The sequence below is a fragment of the Gaeumannomyces tritici genome, assembly GCF_000145635.1.
Source record: "Gaeumannomyces tritici R3-111a-1 unplaced genomic scaffold supercont2.3, whole genome shotgun sequence".
In the NCBI taxonomy this organism is placed as follows: domain Eukaryota; kingdom Fungi; phylum Ascomycota; class Sordariomycetes; order Magnaporthales; family Magnaporthaceae; genus Gaeumannomyces; species Gaeumannomyces tritici.
Genome location: NW_008804547.1, coordinates 2,853,285 through 2,875,822, shown reverse-complemented (window position 1 = coordinate 2,875,822; position 22,538 = coordinate 2,853,285). Strand labels below are relative to the sequence as shown.

Below are 22,538 nucleotides of genomic sequence, written 5' to 3'. Positions count from 1 at the left end.
GTTATTATATATATATATATATATATATATATATATATATATATATATATATATAGTGCTATTCCATAAGGACAAAGAGGGAGGGGCTTTGGCCGTAGTCATGCATGCGGACCTTTGTCCCCGGCCTAGACTCTCCTTGATACTGGCCCTATCTAAACCCACCTTCTAACTTCCAACAATCACCTGCATAAAAGCGTTGTGCCTCGGCCAGGCGAAGGACTTTTCCGAGGACTCCAACCAGATTTCGTGAGCTGGACACTGACGTGTCTTGCGAGTCATTCCACTCTGCTGATACTGGAAGAGGCCGCCGTCCGAGAACGCGAGGGCCCGGAAAGTGGGCCTTACGTTTGGCCTTTTGTGATCAGACCAGACGCATGTTGGAAACGTAAGCGCCGGCCGTCAGAAGCAGAGGCCCGGGAGGCGCACTCCTGTGGCGCGGCTCCGAACTGCGCCACGTCGTTTTTGCCTTTTTTATTACGATCATTGCGTCGTCCGTCTGCCTGCAAGTTTTTATGCTCCAAGACAACGGCTGGTGTGGGCTGAGCTCTCTCCTTGGCAAGGGGAGATGAGGGGGAGGTTGTCGGTGACAAATAGAGCCCATTATGTATGCTAGCAAAGTATGGGAGGTTCGCGCTATTGAGTACCATGTGGAGAACGCCTCAAGCTGGCGGCAAGCACCTCACCAGGTAGCCTCGTCGCCATATCGAGGGCTGTGCGGTGGTCAGAGGGAGGGTTGATGGCAGTTGTCCTGCGTGTGTGTGCTGTTGCGTGCCGCTTGACAAAAGTTCAGGCGGACGGACACGCATCAGAATTGAGTTGCGTTTTGTCTGAGCCACTCACTGCCTTCTGTCCAACCACGCGGAGTTTACCCATGCTACGTCTTGGAACGCAAAAGCGCATGTGGGTAAATGGCGAGAAACCAGGCAATTATCTGGCACGTCTGGGTGCTGGCGGCACCGTGGAGATTCGAGCGGTATTTGGAAGAAGTTCGATGAGATGCACCGCCCGTTGGGCGATCCAGAGAGCCAGGCACACCAATCACCAGACCCGTGGCCAAATCTGCTTCCTGCATGAAACAGGCGCTGACGGATGGCGTAGGTCACGGGCGCGTTTGGGCCTGTTGGGCCGCCAGCGCCTGGCACAGAGCCGATCAATGATACGGTGAGGCCCAGTGAAGGGTCAACAATGAGCGGTCGGTCGGGTTCTCGTAGCATCAATGTTCCTTCCAGACATGTGTTGTTTCCCAACCTTCCCGCCGTCCTTCTGCGTTTTCCGAGGCCACACCGACAATGGATGCGCCTAGCCGAGATAGTAGTGTCATGCAGAGTCAACCCGGGTCACCACAGCAGTCAAGGCGAGCCGTCAGACATCAGGTCCATTTGTTCATGTCAATCACGCCAAGCTCCACAAAATGCTTCTTTCGGCAATCTCCAGGGGAAATCCAACGATACCGGCTGCTTCCTTGAGCTTGTTTTTCTGGGCGCCGAGCGATTGCCTGCTCGTTTTTATTTTCCCATTTTGTCTCTAGCCTTCGCTTCTATTGTGTAGCTTGCTGCAAGAGTGTTGCCTTCAATCCCCCTCCCTGACGTGTTGATGTCATAATTCACGGTCATGGAAGCACGCACGGGCGGCTCCGCTTACGGACAGCTCGCTTAGATGCACAAAAAACCGGTTGCTTTTTGCAGAAACGGCCAGTGCTGGCGTTGGCGCCGCCCTGTGTTTCCAAACGAGCAAACACCAGGCGCGGCCTGGCGCGGAGTTAGACCGAAACGGGGGAAAAACCGATGACGCTTAGATACACCAGCCATAAAGCCCGCATCGTCCGCATGGCCCGATCTAGATCTACAAACCTGGCAATGCAGGACATCAGCCACGTCGTATTCCATACGAGTAACACCTATAGATACAGGAGTCCGCGCATGTTCTGTCGACGCAATCGCAAAAAACGAGGGACACCAAGGGGGGAGGGCCAATCCGAAGTGGAGGAGGGAGAAAAAAAAGTTGGAGGAGCAATATCAGCCTGATGTGTGGTTGCGGCGCTGGTTCGTAGTGGTAGACTCTTGGCATTCCCAAACCGGCAAAGCGAAATTCGATCGGCCGGTCCAGTGAGCAGCTGCCGCGCACGAAACGAAGTGCGTCCTTGTCCGTCGTCTGGTCGTGGGATGGCTGTATCCCCAGGCCATGCCCATTCCGCCTTGGCTGGGGAAATCGGCCGGCGTGGGTGACGCAGTCCCTCCCCGGCTTTTTTCTTGAGTTTGCTCGCGCCCTGCTGGCAGTGGACGCGAGGAGTGAGGTGGCGGGCGGCTGCGGGAGGCCTCCAGAGGAGGGAGGAAAGGGTCCGGGGAGGTCAGCCTCGATTGGATGGATATGTCCCCAAATTTCGACCAGCCAAAAAGCCCATCTGGGGTCCCTTTGGCGTTATGTTATTTTTTTTCCTGCATTTTGTCACACCGCGTCCATCCAGCCCGGTCGACGGGCAGCAACCAACCTGGCTTCACCAGAGACCACCCAAACCCACACTCATCCTGGCGTTTGCGCACATTCCTTCCTCCTGCCCGCAGCTCGCACTGGAACGTGCAATTTTGGGTTGGTTGGTCCTGTTCTTCTGGACGTATGCTTTGCACAACCGCTTCCGGAAAACCTACGCTAGGTTGCTTGGTGCCAACTGCCCGCATTCAGAATCCTACTTTTGTTTATCCTCCCCCTCAAGCTTCCCTTTTTCCATCTGCGTCCTACCTGCCGTTTTCGTTCCAAAAATTCTCTTTATTCTCTGTCCCGAGGGCGCACTTTTGCCCTTTTGAGGCAAGCCGACCCCGAGCTCGCGCACACCAGCTCGCGCTCCGACCTGGTTCGACCGACATCATAACATTTGATCCTCAATTGCGCTCAAGACGAAGAACAGTATCAGTGGGCGGCGTGTCGTCGAGAATTATATTTTCCCGCAATGGCCGAGAAAGGGCCACCCGATGCCGGAAATGGCAATGGGGACGCTGTAAGTCTATTCGATCACTGCCGTTGTGCACTGCGCGCGCTCCGCTAGGTTGTTGGGTGCTCTCATGGTGCCGGTTATCCGGCCATTTCCCACCTAGCCCAGCCCAGCCTTGCCCCAGCTTACGTCGCCCCCCGACATCCTGACTGACGGGCGGCTGCTCCACCCACAGTCCACCACAGCGTCCCCCACCAAAGCCAAGGACGAAGAAGCCAAGAAGGACTTCAAGATCGACCTGGACGATGCCCTGACCCCAGATCCCGGCACCGAGGACATGTTCCTGGTGTCGGACAACCGCTTCGCCTTCACGCCTGGCCAGCTGTCCAAGCTCCTCAATCCCAAGAACCACAGCGCCTTCTTCGCCTTCGGCGGCCTGTCGGGCCTGGAGAAGGGCCTCCGCACCAATCGCAAGACCGGCCTGGGTGCCGACGAGACAACTCTCGATGGTACCGTCAACTTTGACGACGTCGCCGCCAAGGGCACCTCGCGCCTGGGCGCCTCGACCGAGGATGCCGTTGCCAAGGCGGCGGCGGCGGGCGCTCCCAAGGCGGCGGCGCCCACCACCACCCAGGACGGCGGCTTCGTAGATCGCAAGCGCGTCTTCAAGGACAACCGCCTGCCGCCGAAGAAGACAAAGTCCATCTTCCAGATCGCCTGGGAGACGTACAACGACAAGATCCTCATACTGCTCACGGGCGCCGCCATCGTCTCTCTCGCCCTCGGGTTGTACCAGACGTTCGGCGTCTCGCACGAGGGCGGCGGCGCAAAGGTGGAGTGGGTTGAGGGTGTTGCCATCATGGTCGCCATCCTCATCGTGGTCCTGGTGGGCACGGTGAATGATTGGCAGATGGAGCGCAGCTTCGCCAAGCTGAACGCCAAGCACGACGACAAGACGGTCAAGGTGATCCGCTCCGGGAAGAGTCTCGAGCTTTCCGTGCACGATATTCTGGTTGGCGATGTTATGCATCTGAGCACTGGCGATCTCGTCCCCGTTGACGGCATTTTCATCGATGGCCACGGAGTCAAGTGTGACGAATCCTCCGCCACGGGTGAGTCGGATCTGCTGAAAAAGACGGGCGCCGACGAAGTCTATGCCGCGCTCGTCAAGTACCGCGAGGGCAAGTGGGATTCCACTACCAAGATCGAGAAGATGGATCCCTTCATCATCTCTGGCAGCAAGGTCAACGAAGGCACCGGCACTTTCCTGGTCACCTCGGTTGGTGTCAACTCGAGTTACGGCCGCATCATGATGACCATGCAGACCGACCACGAGGCCACGCCGCTGCAGAGGAAGCTGAACGTCCTGGCCGACATGATTGCCTGGGCTGGAGGCATCTCGGCGGGTATCCTTTTCCTGGTGCTGTTTATCAAGTTCTGCGTGGGTCTCCCCAACAACCCGGCCACACCTGATGAGAAGGGACAGAACTTTCTGAGGCTCTTCATCACTGCCGTTACCGTTGTCGTCGTTGCTGTCCCCGAGGGCCTGCCGCTTGCCGTCACCCTGGCCTTGGCTTTCGCTACCACTCGCATGACCAAGGACAACAATCTCGTCCGTGTCCTGCGGGCCTGTGAGACCATGGGAAATGCCACGACGGTGTGCTCCGACAAGACTGGAACCCTGACCCAGAACAAGATGACCGTCGTTGCCGCCACTCTCGGCAAGTCCATCAGCTTTGGTGGTACGGATACGCCCCTGGAGACACCCGAGGAGAAGAAGGCTAGCAACTCGGCCGTCTCGACCGAAAGCCCCATCAAGAACGTGCCGGTGGAAAACTTTGCCCAAGGTCTGGGCTCGACGATCAAAGACGTCCTGATTCAATCCAATGCCGTCAACAGCACCGCCTTTGAGGGCGACCAGGACGGAGAGCATACCTTTATCGGATCCAAGACCGAAGTCGCTCTCTTGACTTTCACCCGTGACCATCTTGGCGCCCCTCCTGTTGCCGAGGTTCGCTCCAGCGCCGATGTCGTCCAGGTCGTGCCATTCGATTCGGCTCTCAAGTATATGGCCTCGGTTGTTAAGCTGGCGGACGGAAAGTACCGTGCCTATGTGAAGGGCGCCAGCGAGATCCTCCTGAAGAACTGCACCAAGGTCCTCGCCGACCCCGAGTCGGATGAGCTCCACGCCGTCGAGCTCACAGACGATATCCGCGAAACCCTCAACCAGACAATCACGTCGTACGCCGGCCAGACCCTGCGCACCATCGGCTCGTCTTACCGCGACTTTGACTCTTGGCCGCCGGCGGATGCAGTCAGCAAGGAGGACCCCAAGGCGGCCGACTTCCACAAGGTGGACTCGGACATGACGCTTGTGGGTATCTTTGGCATCAAGGATCCGCTGCGGCCCCAGGTCAAGGGCGCCATCCAGGACTGCCAGCGCGCGGGCGTCAAGATCCGTATGGTTACCGGTGACAACATCTTGACTGGCAGCGCTATCGCCAAGGAATGCGGCATCTATAAGCCTGAAAACGGCGGCTTGGCCATGGAGGGCCCCGAGTTCCGCCGCAAAAGCGAGGCAGAGCTCAAGGAGCTCGTGCCCAAGCTCGAGGTCCTGGCGCGATCCAGCCCCGAGGACAAACGCATCCTAGTTAGGACTCTGAAGGATCTAGGCGAGACGGTCGCCGTTACCGGAGACGGCACCAACGACGCGCCCGCGCTCAAGATGGCAGATATCGGATTCGCCATGGGTATTGCCGGTACTGAAGTTGCCAAGGAGGCCGCTGCCATTATTCTCATGGACGACAACTTTGCCAGTATCGTCAAGGGAATGATGTGGGGACGGGCTGTCAACGATGCGGTCAAGAAGTTCCTTCAGGTAAGGAGTCCACCACAAAGAGAATACTTACCACGTGCTTTCCAGTACTGACTCCCGCCTCTAGTTCCAACTCACGGTCAACGTCACTGCCGTGGTTCTTACGTTTATCTCGTCCGTGGCCAGCGCTACAGAGGAGTCTGTCCTGAACGCCGTTCAGCTCTTGTGGGTCAACCTGATCATGGATACGTTCGCCGCCCTCGCCCTCGCTACCGATCCGCCGTCTCGCACCGTTCTCGACCGCAAGCCCGACCGCAAATCGGCAGCCCTAATCACGATTGGAATGGCCAAAATGATTATCGGGCAGGCTATCTGCCAGCTCGCCATCACTCTAGTGCTCAACTTTGCAGGCGGTCACCTGCTCGGATACGACGGCATGGAGAATGGCGAAATAAGGCACAGAACGCTCGTGTTCAACACTTTTGTCTGGCTGCAGATCTTCAACGAGGTCAACAACAGGCGTCTGGATAACAAGCTGAATGTGCTGGAGGGCATCCACCGCAACTACTGGTTCTTGGGTATCAACACTATCATGATCGCGGGCCAGGTCCTGATCATTTTCGTTGGTGGTGAGGCGTTCAAGATCACGCCGCTCGATGGCAAGGAGTGGGGCATGTCTATCGGCCTGGGCGCCATCTCGCTGCCGGTCGGGGCGCTGATCCGCAAGTTCCCCGACTGGATCCTGCTCAGGCTGCTGCCCAAGTTTATCCAGCGGCGCTGGGTGCCCGAGACGCTGCCCGAGGAGGAGCAGGAGGCGCTCCGCAAGGACCTGGAGGCCAAGCGCGAGGCGGCGGCGGACAAGGACAAGGACAGGGGCGACGACGACGAGTCGGCCGAGGACGATGACTTCCGCAGGCCGCCGCTGCGCGTCATGACCAGCATCAGGGGAAACAGGGCGCGTTCGCATAGCATCTGGGGCAGCCACCGCGACCCCAAGCAGTACATGCGCGACAAGAAGGTGGACGCGCACAAGAAGAAGGAAGGGCTCAAGGCCAAGGTGACGCACGACCACCACGGGGAGGCGCGGTCGAGGTCGGAGGAGGAGCTTAGGCCTAGGTCCGCCACGGCCCCTGCCGGTCCGTCCTCTCCGGTGTAGTCGGAGGGGGAGTGGATGACGTGTGAAGTGTGATTTCGCGTTGTCTTTTGATTCGACTGTAGGATCGGGAAGGATGGTGCAAGGAATAACTCTCGCCCCCAAGATAGTGTTCTCTTCTCGTATTTTTCTTCTTTTACACTTTTAATCGCTAGGTTTTATTTGACGACTCTGACGAAGCCGCGGCTGTTCTTTTTCCTTCCAGGCAACAGGTAGAAACAAAACAAGATTTTAAGCTCGATACATGATGTGCCGATGCTAGCGCACGTTTCGTGGTCGCCGAACTCTTTCCCATGGAGGCAATCTGAACACCATTTTCAAGTGCCAAATCGAGCGTGGAGTCGCCCGTCTGAACTCTCGTTTTTATCATTGTCTGCCATAACGGGCATCCTTGCTGATGCTCTCCGGGGGCTCCGACGGACGATGGAAGCTTATAAATAGGGTGGACACCACCATCGACTAGTTTGGATTTTTGCCTCTCTATGCTGCGCCTCGATGGACTGCCGTCGCATGTGGGCTTTTTGGGAGAAAAGGAGGCGGCTTTTCCATTTTGCCTCCCCGTGGCGTTATCGCGTTACGACGTCGACATGTCCAGACGGTTGCATGCATAACAACTGCCGCCCCTCCCCGATGGCCCCACTGCGGCGCGTGTGGGCGGTCTGTTTCGGAGATCAATGGCGGCTGTATCAAGTGGCTATACCGAGTGGCCATACCGAATAGAAGTCGAGGAGGATGGATTTCCCTTTTCGTTGTTGTTCATGTGCGCTCATATTCGTGAGTGTGGAGTCTATCAGAGACATATATAACTTTGTTTACGCTTTTCCACCTTTCCACCAGGTTAAGACACAGGGAATAACATCCAATCTGGGTAACTATTGGCACAGAACCCGTTCCTCCGGTGCGATAGCCGTTTAATAAGGTCGGGTGAAAAGATGTAGTCAAGGTGACTTGGTGTTGGTTTGGTATGTATCTCATACATAGGTATACGTAGGGGATGGCGTGACACCCTCAGTCTCCAACAGAGAGGCAGAATATGGCGCATAGTACGGAGAGGCCGGTGACACGGTGAGCGAGCATCTTAAACGACGCCATCATGAGGATTCGTTGCCGGGCAGAGTGTGAGGAAAACAGGCAACAAGAACCGGATGGAGGAGATAGAAAGTCGCCCCTCGGAGCATTTCATGCGAGGGCGATCAGGGACCATCGCGGGCCCCTCTTTTTGGGCATGGTTGGAGGCAGCCGAGCGCCGGGACGGTGGGGTCTGGCACCACAGTTGTTGGCCCACGAGGAGGGTCTTGTTCGTGGGGCCGTTCTTTTGTTCTCCGTCGTTGGCTCATGACAGGTGTGCCTTGCGAGCAGCGAGATTCACATGGGCCGACATGGCAAAAAACACAAAACGAATGGACGGTTTATACGATGCTACGCCGAGCCCCGGCTCAGATCGGGCTTACCTGGAATGCGTCCCGTGGTTCTATTAATAGGGAGATGCAAATAATAAACACAGCAATCGACCATCGATGCAGGACACACACACACAGCCTGCATCGTCGATTCCTCGGAGATGGCCCATGGTGCGTCCTTGGAGCAAACGCCTGATGATCAGCCTCGGCAGGAGCGCACATCTAACGCCTACTAAGTCAGAAGGGGCCTAGGTGGTTGCCTGCTCCGTTTTTTGGGTGCAGATTGATCGACCAGCCCAGCCCAGCCCACACCGGCCCTGGAGAGGGAGGGACGGCCCTGCCGTCCAGCCCCTCCATCGGGACCCACTCCACCAGCGGTCCGTCCCCTCAGTTCCCAGGAACCGATGCAGGAACAACGCCAGGATTGCGAGACCCAAGCCGTTGCACAATCAACCCACCCCCCACTGCTGTCACCATAGCTGTCTATTCCCTCCTATCTTGGCTATCTGGAGGCTATCTGGAGGCTATCTGGAGGCTATCGCCGACGTGGAGCCCTGCTGTGGGTGCATCGGCACCCCAACACGCACAGCAGACTTGTGCTTATGCTCGGATGAGATGGAAATAAGAGGAACACCTATGGAAGCGAAACCAAGCACCCAAGGAGGCGGCCGAACGACTGAGAACTGCAGGCGACAGGAACATTCGACGCGATCCGATGCGATACGATGCGATGCGCCGGAGCCAAGAGCTGGCCATCCAATCGCAACACGCGCTAGCCCTCTCCACTTTCTGTATGTAATCGCTGACCCACCCAAAAAGGCGGAGATGGGAGGGACCAGCACGAGCTGGGCCGTCATGCAAAAGCCTGCACCGAATCTCCTCCCCTCCCCTGGAAGAGCCTCAGACGGCCGAAAGGGCCCGAGCCTGGCGTGCTCGGCGGCGGTGAGAGCTCAGTCCGACGGTCTTGGCGCAGATCACGAGGCTGGCTGGAGTGGGCTTGACCGCCGGCTGTTTGGCGGAGTGAACGATGACGGACGAAAATGTTCATGCATATGAGCTCAGCCTTCCAACCCCTCTCGAATCTGGAATCTGCAGCAATGTGGACACACACACACACATACACACACTTGCTAGCCGAAATAACACACGGCTAGTGGTGGTGTGGTGGTGGTATATGAGCGTCGCTGCAGGAGAGATAGGGGAGCTCACCGGGCTGACCAACCAGTTTCGCATTGCGTTGGCGGTCCGGGGTATGCTGGGCCGCTCAGAAAACAACCACACATCCACCACGAGATGCGAAGGTTCGGCTGGCCCTCCTGTCGTTGCATGGCCAGATCCCCGCCATCCCTGAGCAGCAAGCCCCTCCCCCAACTGGCCGTGTCTCAGATCCGACAGGCAAGCTCCCCATTGCTTTTTCCACCATCCACGCTTCCTCCTGACCAATGGCCGGAGCCCGATCTCGAACTAAGGCAGGCTGACCGTTTATGATGCAAGGTCTGTCCGCATCGTCGGTGCTGTTGCATCTGCCGCCATCATGCTTATTCTTGTTTCCACATCTTTTGTTTTTTTTTTGTTTTTTTGCACCTTCCCTTTCTTTTTCTCAGCGTCCCGGCGTTTTAATATACCCATCATCGTTGTTCTCTTATATCGCCCCCGGTTTGGGCTGATGGATCACAACCTCCGCCGAGCTGGACTTGGGGACCGGCCATCCTCCCCGACTGCTCTTCCGACCCGCCCACGGCCTATTGGCTGCTGAGACTGAGCAACCCAAGGTCGTGAGAAAGAGCCTGGAGCTTCGTGGTCTAGGGGCCAGAGACAGAGGAGGGGAGGGAAAATGCGCGGTTACAAGGAGGAACTGGCGCACAGCGGCGACCGACAGACCCTATCACCATCATCAGATCCAACTGCTCTTGACAGCCCGATCAAGGGCGATCTCGAGTTCCAGGGACAGAGGGAACATGGGGGTCGGACTCTGCCCACCATCACGTTGGTGGCGCTGGCCGGGCTGTTTCTGTCGTCCGCCACCGGCATCATCTTCTTCGCCCTGGGTGGCCTGCAGTCCATCATCGCGCGCAGCAATGAGCTGCCCAGCCGTGTCGTCGTCCTAGTAGCGTGCGCCATGGGTGCTCTGTACAGCCTCATCCACCTCTGGGCGGCCAGGACAGCCTACAGGAAGAAGGAACACGGCTCTCCCCAGATGTACGGCAACTACGTGCATGCTGCCGGCCTGCTGTTGATACGCCTAAGCTTCCCAATCTGGATCACGGCCATTGTCACAAGCGCGCTCGCCGCGGCGAGGATCGGCCTCGATGTCTCGGGGCCGTTCAGGGTCGAGTCTAGCCAGACCGTCTTCGTCAACTTGCTTGTTTCCACGACTGGCCTGTAAGTGGTGTCCCCTGCCTCCTGGTGTTGGGCTCGCGGCCTTAAACTGCGACTGACAGCGGCCCGTCGTTCCGGCAGTATTTCCAACTTTGGCATACTTTGCTGCGTCGAATGGTCCATGACGCCCTTTGCCACAGCGCTCATCTCAAAAAACGAATTCCTGGAATACAGGGGACGGAGTCCGAGCCCCGCCGTCCCGCCACCGCCCCACCCCTGGTCCCCCGTCGAGCCGCCCGTGGATCGCTATCGCTCGCTGAACCCCGGGGACCGGGCCACCGGCGCATGGCCCGCCCAGGGCCTCGCCGCATCCCAAGCAGCGCCTGCCTCGTTGGCGCTTCCTACCTTAACCGTTCCGCCAGGAACAGCCATCAGCGAGACGGTCGCCGTCGCCATTCCCCCGATCCCCGCCATCCGCGATCAGCGCTCGCCAGTCCACATGGCCTGGCGCCCGCCATCGCATCACGGGAAGCGCTCCGCGGACGAGAGGGCACGAAACCACACCCGCGCTGCATCAGCCGTTTCAACGGCCCAACCAAGCGACGCTCCGCTAGGCGAGCGCGAGCCGAAGTTGCCTGACGTGTTCGTCATGTCTCACCAAGACTGGAGGTCCATCATGACCTCCCACTCGACACCGGCCACGCCAACGGCGGGCCCGAGTACAGCCCGGGCGTCTCGGCCCTCGACCTCGGCGGCTAGTCGGCCATCCCTGCCAAGCCGGCCATCGGAGAGCCGTCGGCCCTCGACGTCAGCCGGCCCTCAACGTGCCCCGGCACTGGCGGCCCCGGCAGAGGTGTTTCCGGAAAGGAGTCGGCGCAAGTCGATGGCGAGCTCGCCGCCGCCGCCAGTCGGGTTTGGTTTCCGCGGCGGAGCCACGCAAAAATCCGCGTCGGCAGCAACACAGAGCGCGCCTAGCCCCAAGGCGCCTAGCCCGAGGGCTATGTCGCTTCGGTCGCACCCTCCGTTTGGTGCGCCGCTCATCCTGCCTGAGCTGCCCAATATGGCACCTCCCCCCGTCCCTCCCGTTCTCAGCCGGCCGGCGGGTGGCCTCCCGGCCGAGAGACCGCGGACGGCACCTGGAAACGCGTCTGCGTCGGCCGGCGGGTGGAGCGTGAAGAGGAAGCCGGTGAGCGACCAGGTAATGGCCGCCGACGAGACGGCGAGCCTGGATACCTACTCGACGGATGAGGACGACGGCAGCGACGAGGAAGAGGAAGATGACGACGCGCTCTACCCGGCCGAGGAGACGCGTAGCGTTATGTCGAGGACCGCGAGGAGAGTCCGCAGGGCCAGGGCTAAAGAGGAGGCGCTGAAGCGCGCGCAGTCGGTCAACAAGAACTTCTCGCGGCCGCTGCAACGGTCCAAGTCGATGGCCAGCATACGGCGGTAGGGGAAGAGATGGTCCTCGCAGAGTGCCCCGGGGCTCTCTAAATACGACAGCCGCGGACGGGGAACCAGCACTGGGTCCCGTTTGCGTTGAACTAATGGGGAGACTACGACTGTTGCTGCTGCTACACAGGGAGGATATACTACGATGAGCAAACATGAACAAACGCGACCAGCAGCAAGCGGGCGTACTACCTGCTTGCTTGCGGACTATGAACCTCGTCTGGCGTCGAGTCGGACTGGGTCCACGGCCGACACTACTAAAAGATGTAACAATTAATAGAGCTTCTAATATCCAACAGCAAAGGAACAACAAGACCATAATTGCTACTACCGGTATCTAATGGAATGCAAAATTGACATGATTCGGAGTGGGATACGGTTCGATGCGACTCTTGACGAAACCGGATTCTCAAGTCGCGGTGAGAAAGGGCGACGATGGGACGGCTGATGCTGCCGGATGTTCATCCGAGAAAAAAAAACCGACATGGAAACTATTGCACCCCTCGTCCCGAGCCTGCCTGCGCTTAGCCCAGCCCAGCTTTCGGCCAGGAGTCGGCAAGGGGACTTGAGCCGGGAAAGCCTGTCCACCGATATTATTTTTTGCTTCCCCTGGGCGGCTTCTCTCGAGCCCTCCCCCCTAACCCTCGTGTCAAGCGCTTGACATGATTGATTTATTTGCAGGCATGTGGGCTGCAGACTTTGCTTTTGTCCTCCTTATGGTTTTTTTGTCATCGTCTTTCTTTGTTTGTTTCAACGTTGGACGCACAGACTGGCCTGGGGGGAGGGGAGACTGGCCCTTGCCTCGACTCTATCCTGAAATGACTGGGGAAGGGGGTGAAAGTAGATGGCATGGGCGAGACTGGGCTCCGGCTGGGAGGGCCTATCCTTGCCTCAATGTTTCTTGCTTTCCTTACTTTATTTTGTTTCTATCCCCGGAGCGCTGCCGATGGAGTCGTCAGCCACGCAGTAGGCAATCGCCTCACATGTCTCTCTCAGACACAAGAGCGTGCGGCAAGCTCGCGGTACCTGGTGGCCTCCAACAGGGCGGTGCCGACGGCCTGCCCCTGTCTCGGCTCCTCGTGTTTTTCATGAGGCGCCCGAGGGTGGGTCGACCCTTTTGGGTATGCGGGAGCTAGGCGCATTTGCGGGTGGTCTGTCTTTGATGTGTTGTGAGGAGGGAAAGATATGTGATGGCTTTATTACAAGTTCCCAAGCCCCGCCCGCCCGTGCCTTGGACAGCAATTCCCAATCGGCCTCCTCTCTATAGAGATTCGAGCGAGAGAAGGGAAAGGCGAGATACTGATACAGAATCCAAGCATGTCTAGGATTATATACTGGTAATAAGGCTCCTGCAATCACTTGATCACAGTTGTTACCGAGACCCAGAAGATGGCTTGTCATTTTCCACGGCCTCGCACCTCTCCCGCGTAGCCCGGGTACGTACCTCTAGCCGTAGTATACCCCAAGACTTCATTGTAGGTACGGAAGTGTCGTTACCAAAAGTGCTACACGCGGTAGTAGCTGATTTACACGAATTTGCAACCAAATGCTTGGATGGTCAGACATGGGCAGATTGCTCCGCTTCTTGGACAGCCCTATGCTTGGCGACGCAGCTTGCTGCTACAAGGCGGGACATGCTGCAATACATTGCTTAAAATCCCACCCCGGGGAAATTCCACGAAAACTCGCCTCAGGCCGCGGCTTGACGCGATCCCCATTTCCGGAATGGCGGTGGGTTGGATGCTGCAGCAGATAAGTGCGAGCCCTAAGGCGGGGTTCGGGCGTCGGAAAGGCGCGAAAGAGGAGTAGCACGAGATAAGAAACCCTATAAACGGGTACCTATTTGATCGACATGCGCCCTCTTCAAGGGGCTCCCCCGGTCGCCCGCATCGGAGAGACGTCAACGCCCAGCATCGCTCCGTCCATCGGGCAGGCAGGAAAGGCATGTCGGCAGAATCGTCACGAGCCGCCGAGGCGCGCGTGCCGGCCGAAGACCAGATGGCGGCCAGGAGCGACACGGCCGTCGCCGACGACGACATGGCCCGGCTGGTGCTGCGCAAGATCGACCGGAACCTCATCCCCGTCCTCTTCGTCACGTACATGTTCAACTTCATGGACAAGACCACCCTGTCGAGCGCGGCCGTGTTTGGGCTGCGCGAGGACAACGGGCTGCGGGGGCAGGACTACAGCTGGGTCTCGGCCGTCTTCTACTTTGGCTACTTCGCCTGGGAGTACCCGACCACCCTCCTCATCGCCCGCCTGCCCGTGGCCCGCTACCTCACCGCCAACACCCTCTTCTGGGGCGCCGTCGTGGCCCTGACGGCCGCGTGCCGCAGCTACGGCGGCCTGCTCGCCGTGCGCTTCCTCCTGGGCGTCGCCGAGGCCACCATCACGCCGGCCTTCATGTTCATCACGTCCACCTGGTACACGCGCGACGAGATCCCGACCCGCACCGGCATCTGGTTCTCGGGCAACTCGGTCGGCGGCCTCGTCGCGTCCCTGCTGGCCTTTGGCATCGGCCACGTCCCGCGCGGCGACGGCGACGCCGTCGGCCCCTGGCGCGCCATGTACGTCGTGCTGGGCCTGGCCACCTTCCTCTGGGCGCTCGCCGTCTGGCGCTTCCTGCCCGACTCCATCGCGACCGCCCGCTTCCTCTCGACCCCGGCCGAGCGCCGGTTCGCGGCCGACCGCGTCGTGGTGGCCGGGACGGGCCGCACCGACGGCACGGCCTGGCGCTGGGCGCAGGCGCGCGAGTGCCTGGCCGACCCCAAGACCTGGTTCTTCTTCTGCCTCGGCGTCGCGTCGCGGATGCCCAACGGCGGCACCCAGAACTTTGCCAACCTCGTCGTGCGCTCCTTTGGCTTCACGGCGCTGCAGACCACGCTCGTCAACATCCCCTACTCGCTCCTGGCTGCCGCCTGGATCGCCGGCACGGGCTGGCTGGCCGGCCGCCACCGCACCGCCAACTGCCTGCTCATCGTCGCCGTCGTGCTGCCCTGCATCGCGGGGAGCTCCGTCATCTACGCCGCCATCCTGCGCCGCGAGACGCCGTCCGCGTTCTCCAAGGGCGTGCGGATGTTTGCCTACTTCCTCCTCGCCTCGGGCTCGGCCGCCATGCCGCTGGCCATGTCGCTCGTGCAGGCAAACTACCGCGGCGTGACCAAGAAGATGACCGTCTCGGCCCTGCTCTTCGTCGCCTACTGCGCCGGCAACATCGCCGGCCCCCATTTCTTCCGCGCCGACGAGGAGCGCTCCGGCTACGGCACCGCCTTCGCCGCCATCATGGCCTGCTACTCCCTGGTCGCTGGCCTCGCCCTCGGCCTGCGCGCGTACCTGCAGCTCGCGAACCGCAGGCGCGCGCGCGAGGAGGGGTTCGTGGGCAGCGCCGGCGCCGCCGGCGCGGTCGGCGGTGGCGCCGCCGGGTCGTCCAAGGTAGCTGGGGCCGGAGAAGACGGGACGCGCGACGGGGCCGGCAAGACCGTGGCTCAGATGGTGGGCGAGGTGGAGCTGATGGCCGAGGACTACGAAAACGTGACCGACTGGGAGATGGTAGGCTTTCGGTACCGCCTATAAGGCTTCGGGACAAACCAGCCACTTTTGAACATGTAATCTGGTGGCATGGCGAGAGGGCCTGGCTGTTCCATTTTTCGCTCCTTTATTATATGCTTCGTTGGGTCCGATGGTTAAATAGCTTTCACGAGCGGCCACAAACTCATAACGCTAATATAAATACTAGTACGCTTGTCTTCATGTTTCAGAGCATTCGGGGCATGCACTGATCGGATTTTGTCACACGACTACCTAATACATCACCCTGGGTGAGTCAGAGCTGCGACGTGACCAGCCTATCTTGATACCCGTCAGCTCCACCCTACTAAGCAGCATATCGAAGCCCCTCCCTTGAAGCCCTGCTTGAAGAGCCCTGTAGTACTCCAACGGCCATGTGTCTTGTCGGATGAGCTGCCCGATACCTTTCATTATTTGCCGCGTGGGAATGAGCTTTCCCTCCCTTAGAACCTTAGCAATCCTCAGTCTCATGTTCAGAGATTGAATGTCATTTCCATCTTCGATAATCAATATGGATCTGGTAGCGTACGACCATGAATCTCTTCTGGTTTTGTCCCAGAACCTTTCAGGAACAAACCAAAGCAACTTGCTCGGGGGCTTGGCAAGCTCGAGCTTGGCGCCGCTTTCAAGCTTTGCTTGAAGGTAAGGCCAGCAACGAAATTCGACAGCGAGTGATTCACGGCGTTTCGCCGGCGATTCCCCTAGCAGTGGCTCAATTGGCGAGGGGTCTGATCGATCGATAAGGCGAAGGAGTGCTCGCCTGCTCTCCCGCGAATCATGACAAGTCCGGGCGAAATAGAACAAGCACCGGAATCGCGGAGGGACCGGACTGCCCGCGTCGTCCAATTCACCGATAGGTCTCCATTGCGAATCGGGCGGGCGAGCGAGGAAGGAGATGATGACTAGAGACGGATCATAGTCCGGCGGCCCATCCTTGACAACGGCGGACCACACGTGCATGCTTCGCAGCCAGTCGAACGCTGTTCGGTGGATAAACTCCACGTAATTGTTGTGTTGATCGCGTCTGACGGGTATTGGCATTCGACGCTTGACGATTTGTAACATCCCGCCGGTGCAGCCCGCCACTTTTCTTTCAAGCACCGGGATTATCCTGACCATTTCGTCAGCCTCAGGGACCTCTGGTGACTCGGCAGGGTTGCAGGTGATCGCAATCCAGAAGGCATCAGCGCTGAAGGGGTCATCGACGGTGTCCTTCCATCGGAAAACGAGTTGGTACATTCGAGATGCTGTCTCCAGCAGGGATTTGCTCGATCGTCTACGCATCGACGCATAGAGCTCTTCCAAGTCTGGAGGGAGTGCCTCAAACAACTCCCAGATCTTGTCCATTTCGGGGTTGTCCCGAGCGGCGACCAAAATCTGTTCCACCACCAACACTACCCAGAGAAAAACTCCGTCCGCTTTCTCGACGAGCTGGGACTCAAGGTCCACAACGCTTTTGTTGCGAACCTTTACTTGGCGAAGTTCCTGAAGCCCATCGCTGCCCGCCATTTGCTCGTGGACATATTTTTCGATGTCAGGCCTCGTGTGCTGTTCCATTCGGAGAGATGGGTAGGTTTTGAAAGCGTCTTTGAATGTGTTCCACGGACGGCTCGAGACGCAAAGCTTGACCCTGTGATCACGGTGCAACTTCTTGGTAAAACCAACGAGCTCCATCAAATCGCCATCGCACTCATCCAGTCCGTCGATGAACATGGCAAGGCGAGCTGTGTCATGGATCTGAGAGCCTAGGTTCTCGAAGGCTTTTCGAAGCTCCTTGATTGTCCAATCTGGACTGGGAGCGTTGGTTCCGGCGAGCCTGAAGTACATGTAGCGCTCCGGGGTGACCAACGAGCACAAGTCGGGTCGCTGGCCGAGAAGCTGATGAAGCATGGTGCGTAAAAGACCGGCTTGGGACTTTTGCTCTGAGGACCCCGGGTTCCAGAAGTAGGCGCTGCACGTGAGAAGCTCAAGATCGCCAGCCCACTGCCTCAGGGAGGCTTCGACTTTTGGGTTTGTACATATATATTTCATGATCGTGGACTTCCCGGAAGCTGGCTTTCCTGTTATCCAGAAAGGACTCTCGTTGTCGGGAGACTCGAGCCAGGCTTTGAAGCCGTGCCCTTGAGAGTGACGCGTGTCTTTCTGCGCCGAGGAAGACAAAAGAGTGCTGCCGATGGAAGAGGATGGTGTTCCATTCACCAGGTCGGCATCGTTCATAAGCCATTTGAGCGTGGTAGGCAAAGGCTCTTTGACCTGATTCTCACGCGCCATCATATCAGGAAACGCAAGAGCGTTCAGAATCGTGTGGCAAATAGCGTCGCTGCTGTTGGTTAGGACAGAGTCGCTGGCGTAGGCCCCGGCAGCCTGGACCGATTCGAGATCGCCTGGCCCTGGGGTGGTTTTGATCGCTGTCCACAATCCGATCGCGATCTTGTTTGCGTCTGATGGGGCTTGTAACGGCTTGTCACTAGACATCTCGCCGAGATCGGGTCTCGGGTATTTGATGGGACGCTCAGGGCTGAGCCTGTCGATGAGTTTCCCCGGATCGTTGTGGGTTTCCATGGTAGTGCCCCTTCGTGCGGCCGGACAATGGTCTTAGCATACTGTCAAGATATTTGGGCAGCAGGGTCACAAAAAAAAGAGAAAACATACAAGATACACACGATCATGCTGGTATTCAACTGGTCTCGGATGTTTCTCAGCCGTCCCTGGAGGGTATCGATTTCGGCATGCTTCCACCAAGCGCGTAGAGCGCCAAGCGCAGCTTTCCCCTGGCCTGGCTTGAAGCTGCTGACAAGTTTCTGCAGATCCTCCTCGGCCACGTTGCATTCCGACGTGAGGCGATCGAAGGATTCTGCTTGGTGAGGGTAGAGGGCTCGCAGTTGTGCGATCCTGCCCCTGGCCGAGCTGGCGTTCCTGGACAACTCTGGGCCCTGAGTTGAGAGATCCGATAGCTCTGAGGGGAGGCCATCGCGAGCCTGGCTGACTTCTCGGTAAAGAGAGACTAATTTTGATCCGAAGTCGACGAAGGCGATGACGGCGGTAGCGATCGAGAGCGCATCCATCTTGACGGCTTGGCGGCAGCGTCGGCTGGTGGAGATGGCGAGAGAGGGTAAGCTGGTCGGCGACACTGCTGCGTGAAGCGATGAGAGGAAGAGAATGGGATCTAATGCCAGGATGATACGGCCACCCAAAAATGTGGCGGGGCCTTACCATACAGCTGAAGAAGGCGACCATGATGGAATGATGGGCCGCATTCTATGTGCAGCTGGCAGCGGCAACGCAGTGGCCGTGCCAGCCACACCAGGTGGTGATTTGACCAAAGCCTGACCTCAGGAGGCACTCTCGTTGGCAGGAAGAGAGAGCGAAGGCCAAAAAGGGCGTAGGTTAATGAGCTGGGCGGACACAGGCAGGCATCCTGCATCGCGTCGCGAACGGGTTATTGGTTAGACGCATGGCGGCCCAGCGCGCCCAAGAGAAATTCGACGAGTTTCCCCTTTGAAATTTGCATTCTTGCTGTCCGAGAGGCCTAGGAGACCTCGTTCATGATGCTCCCAGGACAGAGATGACTTTCTCTTTGCCGGACGGATACCTTGACAGGACAGTGGATGGCAGAGTCATCCCCAGGCCAAACTGCATCTCGCCATTGGGTGGAGGTTTGACTGCGCTTGGCCAATGCCACCTGCTCCAACAGGGCGACTACTTCAACACTCAAGTCCATCTGCGAGGCACACAACCGCCCTTCAAGCATTTCCTGGGGTGTCTCAGATCGGCGAGCCCAGCCACCGCGGCAGGGCTGTGGCCGCAGCGACGCTGCACGCGAGACATCCTCGCCAGATGATGTGGATGGTGTCAACAAGATCCGCCTTCTCGGCTGCCAGCCACGATGGGCTTGTCTGTGTGTGTTCCAACTTGGGCGGAGGAGGGTCACAGCTCGCCCGAGGGCCTCGGGTCGGCCACTGCATGTGCTGCGACCCTGGCATCATTACGGTTGATGTCACGACATTGAACTTTGATGCTGTGGCGAGGTTGAGGGAAGCACACCACACGTAACAAATTGGCGGGCATAAGGGATCGGAGTGCCCGTGCCCATTCACAGCCCCACGGTTCAATGCCAGCCCTCTTTTTGTAGCTCGCGACCAGCATCATCCTCCCCGATCCGGGAACATGCCTACCCACCCAGGCACCGAGAATTTAGGTTTGCGAACAGACGAAACTGGCACCCGGGACGGGATTATGATGCCACAGGCAGTCCGCCCAGAAAATGAGCGGCCACGACGGCCCGCACGGCACGGCATGGCGAGCTGTCAAAAATGCACGGGCCGAGGGGAACAGGACATGACTAGAGGTTTGGCGCCTCCCGGCAGAGCGGCACATTTCACCGCAGCCCATGGACCGACAGGGCTCTGCCTTGTAAGTTGAGCCGCTGGAGACATACCCCTGCTCCAGAGACATGTCAGTCGCCGGCTGTATATAGCACCAACTTCGTCCTGACCATCCTCGACTTGCCTATCTCCCTTCACCTCATCACGCCCTATCGCGATATCCATTTTTCCATATTGTTCCTTTCCTTGAATTATTTCCTACTGTATCTCCTTTTGTCCTCCTGCTTGACAACTACACCTCCACTCCCTCCATCCCACCGCCGCCCACACTACTCTCCTCAAGATGCACTACTCCGAGATCGCGAGCATCATGGCTCTGGCCGCCCTCGCCGCCCCGGCCGCCGCCCTCCCCACCGGGCGCGGCGCGGCGCTCGAGGCCCGCTACATTGGCCCCCACACCGCCGTTGGCCCTTACATTAGCCGCAACATCAAAAAGACACACAACCGGGTCAAGGCGCACAACAACACGGTCAAGAACAACCAGATCAAGGATCCCGAGATGGCCAGCACCTCCGGGAAGCCGGCCCAGAAGCCGGCTGCCGAACCCAAGCCTGCGACGCCCCCCAAGAAGGACTCCAAGCGCGATGTGCAGCCCGAGGAGGCCGAGGAGGAGGCCGAGGAAGCGGGTGTCGAGGAGGAGGCCGCCGGCGAGACCTACTAGGGGATCCCCGATGCAATCTTTGCTGTGCTTCGGCCCTCACTAGCTGGGGTTCCCGCGGCAGTCGGGGAGACGACGAGAAGAGAATGGAAAGCTGTCGACACTCTTTGTCCGGCGCACGCAGCCAGAAGCGCGAAGGGCCGTGGATTTGGAGCGGGAGTGTATTATGTTGTAAAGCTAGAAAAGAACTGTGGGTTGTTGTGTCTTCGATATACCCTACAAAGAAAATCACACGAGGCGCCAGTCCTCATCTCCCTGTGGTTTTGATCCTGGCGGACGGCGGCAGTGTGCTGCTATGCTCCTCCCACCAAACAAGAAATCTCGTGATTGTCACGGGGCGGGCTCCAGAGTCCTTGCGAGTTCAAGACCCGCCCCTCGGAGACGCCGCCTGGCGCAACACGGCTGCGAAGGCAACCGGATCCAGCCACGTGCCGCCGCCTTCTAGAAATTCGCCGAGGGGGACGCCGAACCGCTCCTTGAACCGGTCCGTCGCCGTGTGGCCGCTCCAGTCCCTCCGCTCCAGGTCGCCGCCGCCGCTGTCGACGGCGACCCTGGCCACGCCCCTGACCACGTCCGGGACCCATACCGGGAGCGCCCGCTCCGGGTCGGCCAGCAGGTGCAGCAGCGTCCGGTCCCGGTAGTCGACGGCGCCAAAGTCGGCGCCCGCGGACGCGAAGACGCGCGCGCAGCCCACCAGCCCGGCGTGGTGGTGGTGGGTGGGGCAGGCGAGCGCGAGCAGGGGCGTCTCGGCCTTGTCGTTGCGCGCCTCGAGGCCGGCGCCGCGGTCGATGAGCAGCTGGACAATCTCCGGGGAACCGTGGCGAGCAGCCGCGTGTACTGGCATTGTGTCCAAAAAGAAGGATGTCAGCTTTGGTTAGTTCCAGTAGCGGGGAAGTGGCGAGAAAAATATGGCACGCGCCCTCCCTCCTTCCCACCAGTCCTACACCTCCTTTCCCCTTTCCCATATCCAGAATACCTTTCCTTAGACATCGATTGGAATTAAGAGACTTGCCACCTACGAGCGCTCCCATTCCAGCTGGTGTTGACGTCAGCGCCCTTATCCAGCAGCATCCGGATGACCTCGACGTCCGGGCAGGCGTGCGCAAGGGCCGCGAGCAGCGGCGAGCGTCCCCCGTACCTCCCGGGAGTGTGGCCGGCGACGTTGTCGCCGCCGCCCTCGAGCAGCATCCGGACCATGCCCGGGTCCGGCGCCTCGTCGTTCCTGCTCATGGCCGCGAAGAGGGGCGTCATCGCCCCGTGGGGCGCCGAGGGCTGGTTCACGTCGGCGCCGCGGTCGAGCCAGAACCGGGCCATGGCGCGGTCGCCGGTCCCGACCGCGGCGCAGAAAGCCTTAGAGACGAGGCCGGGCGCCGGCGGCGCGGGAAGGTTGTCGAGGATGCGGCGGATCAGGCTCAGGGTGGCGGCGCCGTCGTCGTCGGAGCGGCCCGGCAGCCCGAGCCTCAGCCTCGACAGGCCGTCGAGGTTCGCGTCCCTGAAGCCGACCTCGTCGACCAGGCACCTTAGCATCTCCTCGTCGACCCAGCGGTGGGCGAGGATGTCGTCGGGCACCGAGACGCCCCGGCTGACGCCCCACCGGAGTACCTCTGTGCTTCCCCTGTTGACGGCGGAACGCGCCTGTGGTCTCAGGCGGGGCCTGCCTGTCAGTTTGATAGGCCTTCCCGGGGAGGCGGCAAAGGGGGAAAGAGGCGACACTGGGGGACGTACAAACGTCTCCTTGACTGGGCCCGGAAGCGGCTTTTCCAAATCCAGCCCGTGCCGCTCAAACAACCCCAAGAGCTCGAGGATGAGCGGCACGGCGTTGTCTCCGATCCCGTTCATGGGGGAAAGGAGCAGCTCGCACGTGTT

General features: G+C 59.2%; 9 protein-coding genes across 9 annotated transcripts; 5 read left to right on the top strand and 4 right to left on the bottom strand.

Moving 5' to 3' along the window:
• Window positions 1-4: 4 nt before the first annotated feature.
• On the bottom strand, window positions 5-279 carry GGTG_06090 (hypothetical protein; the record flags this gene model as incomplete). The annotated part of the gene is made up of 2 exons (XM_009223904.1): window positions 5-58; window positions 184-279. The coding sequence occupies 2 exons, from the start codon at window positions 277-279 to the stop codon at window positions 5-7; spliced, it is 150 nt and encodes a 49-aa protein (XP_009222168.1).
• Window positions 280-1,788: 1,509 nt separating this feature from the next.
• Window positions 1,789-7,137, top strand: GGTG_06089 (hypothetical protein). Its single transcript, XM_009223903.1, has 3 exons — window positions 1,789-2,992; window positions 3,162-5,804; window positions 5,869-7,137. The coding sequence occupies exons 1-3, from the start codon at window positions 2,945-2,947 to the stop codon at window positions 6,895-6,897; spliced, it is 3,720 nt and encodes a 1,239-aa protein (XP_009222167.1). The 5' UTR covers window positions 1,789-2,944; the 3' UTR covers window positions 6,898-7,137.
• Window positions 7,138-7,987: 850 nt separating this feature from the next.
• GGTG_06088 (hypothetical protein) lies at window positions 7,988-8,233 on the top strand (the record flags this gene model as incomplete). Its single annotated transcript, XM_009223902.1, has 1 exon — window positions 7,988-8,233. The coding sequence occupies one exon, from the start codon at window positions 7,988-7,990 to the stop codon at window positions 8,231-8,233; it is 246 nt and encodes an 81-aa protein (XP_009222166.1).
• A 1,433-nt stretch (window positions 8,234-9,666) lies between these two features.
• Window positions 9,667-12,403, top strand: GGTG_06087 (hypothetical protein; the record flags this gene model as incomplete). The annotated part of the gene is made up of 4 exons (XM_009223901.1): window positions 9,667-9,689; window positions 9,789-10,676; window positions 10,755-12,059; window positions 12,343-12,403. The coding sequence occupies exons 2-4, from the start codon at window positions 10,129-10,131 to the stop codon at window positions 12,401-12,403; spliced, it is 1,914 nt and encodes a 637-aa protein (XP_009222165.1). The 5' UTR covers window positions 9,667-9,689; window positions 9,789-10,128.
• Window positions 12,404-13,698: 1,295 nt separating this feature from the next.
• GGTG_06086 (hypothetical protein) lies at window positions 13,699-15,803 on the top strand. The gene has a single exon (XM_009223900.1). It carries the CDS (start codon window positions 14,007-14,009, stop codon window positions 15,633-15,635), a length of 1,629 nt encoding a protein of 542 aa, XP_009222164.1. The 5' UTR covers window positions 13,699-14,006; the 3' UTR covers window positions 15,636-15,803.
• A 60-nt stretch (window positions 15,804-15,863) lies between these two features.
• On the bottom strand, window positions 15,864-18,694 carry GGTG_06085 (hypothetical protein; the record flags this gene model as incomplete). The annotated part of the gene is made up of 2 exons (XM_009223899.1): window positions 15,864-18,201; window positions 18,282-18,694. 2 exons carry the CDS (start codon window positions 18,692-18,694, stop codon window positions 15,864-15,866), a joined length of 2,751 nt encoding a protein of 916 aa, XP_009222163.1.
• A 699-nt stretch (window positions 18,695-19,393) lies between these two features.
• GGTG_06084 (hypothetical protein) lies at window positions 19,394-19,615 on the bottom strand (the record flags this gene model as incomplete). Its single annotated transcript, XM_009223898.1, has 1 exon — window positions 19,394-19,615. One exon carries the CDS (start codon window positions 19,613-19,615, stop codon window positions 19,394-19,396), a length of 222 nt encoding a protein of 73 aa, XP_009222162.1.
• Window positions 19,616-19,967: 352 nt separating this feature from the next.
• On the top strand, window positions 19,968-20,675 carry GGTG_06083 (hypothetical protein; the record flags this gene model as incomplete). The annotated part of the gene is made up of 2 exons (XM_009223897.1): window positions 19,968-20,042; window positions 20,298-20,675. The coding sequence occupies 2 exons, from the start codon at window positions 19,968-19,970 to the stop codon at window positions 20,673-20,675; spliced, it is 453 nt and encodes a 150-aa protein (XP_009222161.1).
• A 358-nt stretch (window positions 20,676-21,033) lies between these two features.
• GGTG_06082 (hypothetical protein) lies at window positions 21,034-22,511 on the bottom strand (the record flags this gene model as incomplete). Its single annotated transcript, XM_009223896.1, has 3 exons — window positions 21,034-21,509; window positions 21,692-22,307; window positions 22,398-22,511. 3 exons carry the CDS (start codon window positions 22,509-22,511, stop codon window positions 21,034-21,036), a joined length of 1,206 nt encoding a protein of 401 aa, XP_009222160.1.
• Window positions 22,512-22,538: the final 27 nt, after the last annotated feature.

Coding starts and splice junctions, on each gene's coding strand:
- GGTG_06089 (XM_009223903.1), top strand. CDS start 2,945: ATGGCCGAGAAAGGGCCACCCGATGCCGGAAATGGCAATGGGGACGCT. Junction 2,993..3,161: donor GAAATGGCAATGGGGACGCT/GTAAGTCTATTC, acceptor CTCCACCCACAG/TCCACCACAGCGTCCCCCAC. Junction 5,805..5,868: donor CGGTCAAGAAGTTCCTTCAG/GTAAGGAGTCCA, acceptor TCCCGCCTCTAG/TTCCAACTCACGGTCAACGT.
- GGTG_06086 (XM_009223900.1), top strand. CDS start 14,007: ATGTCGGCAGAATCGTCACGAGCCGCCGAGGCGCGCGTGCCGGCCGAA.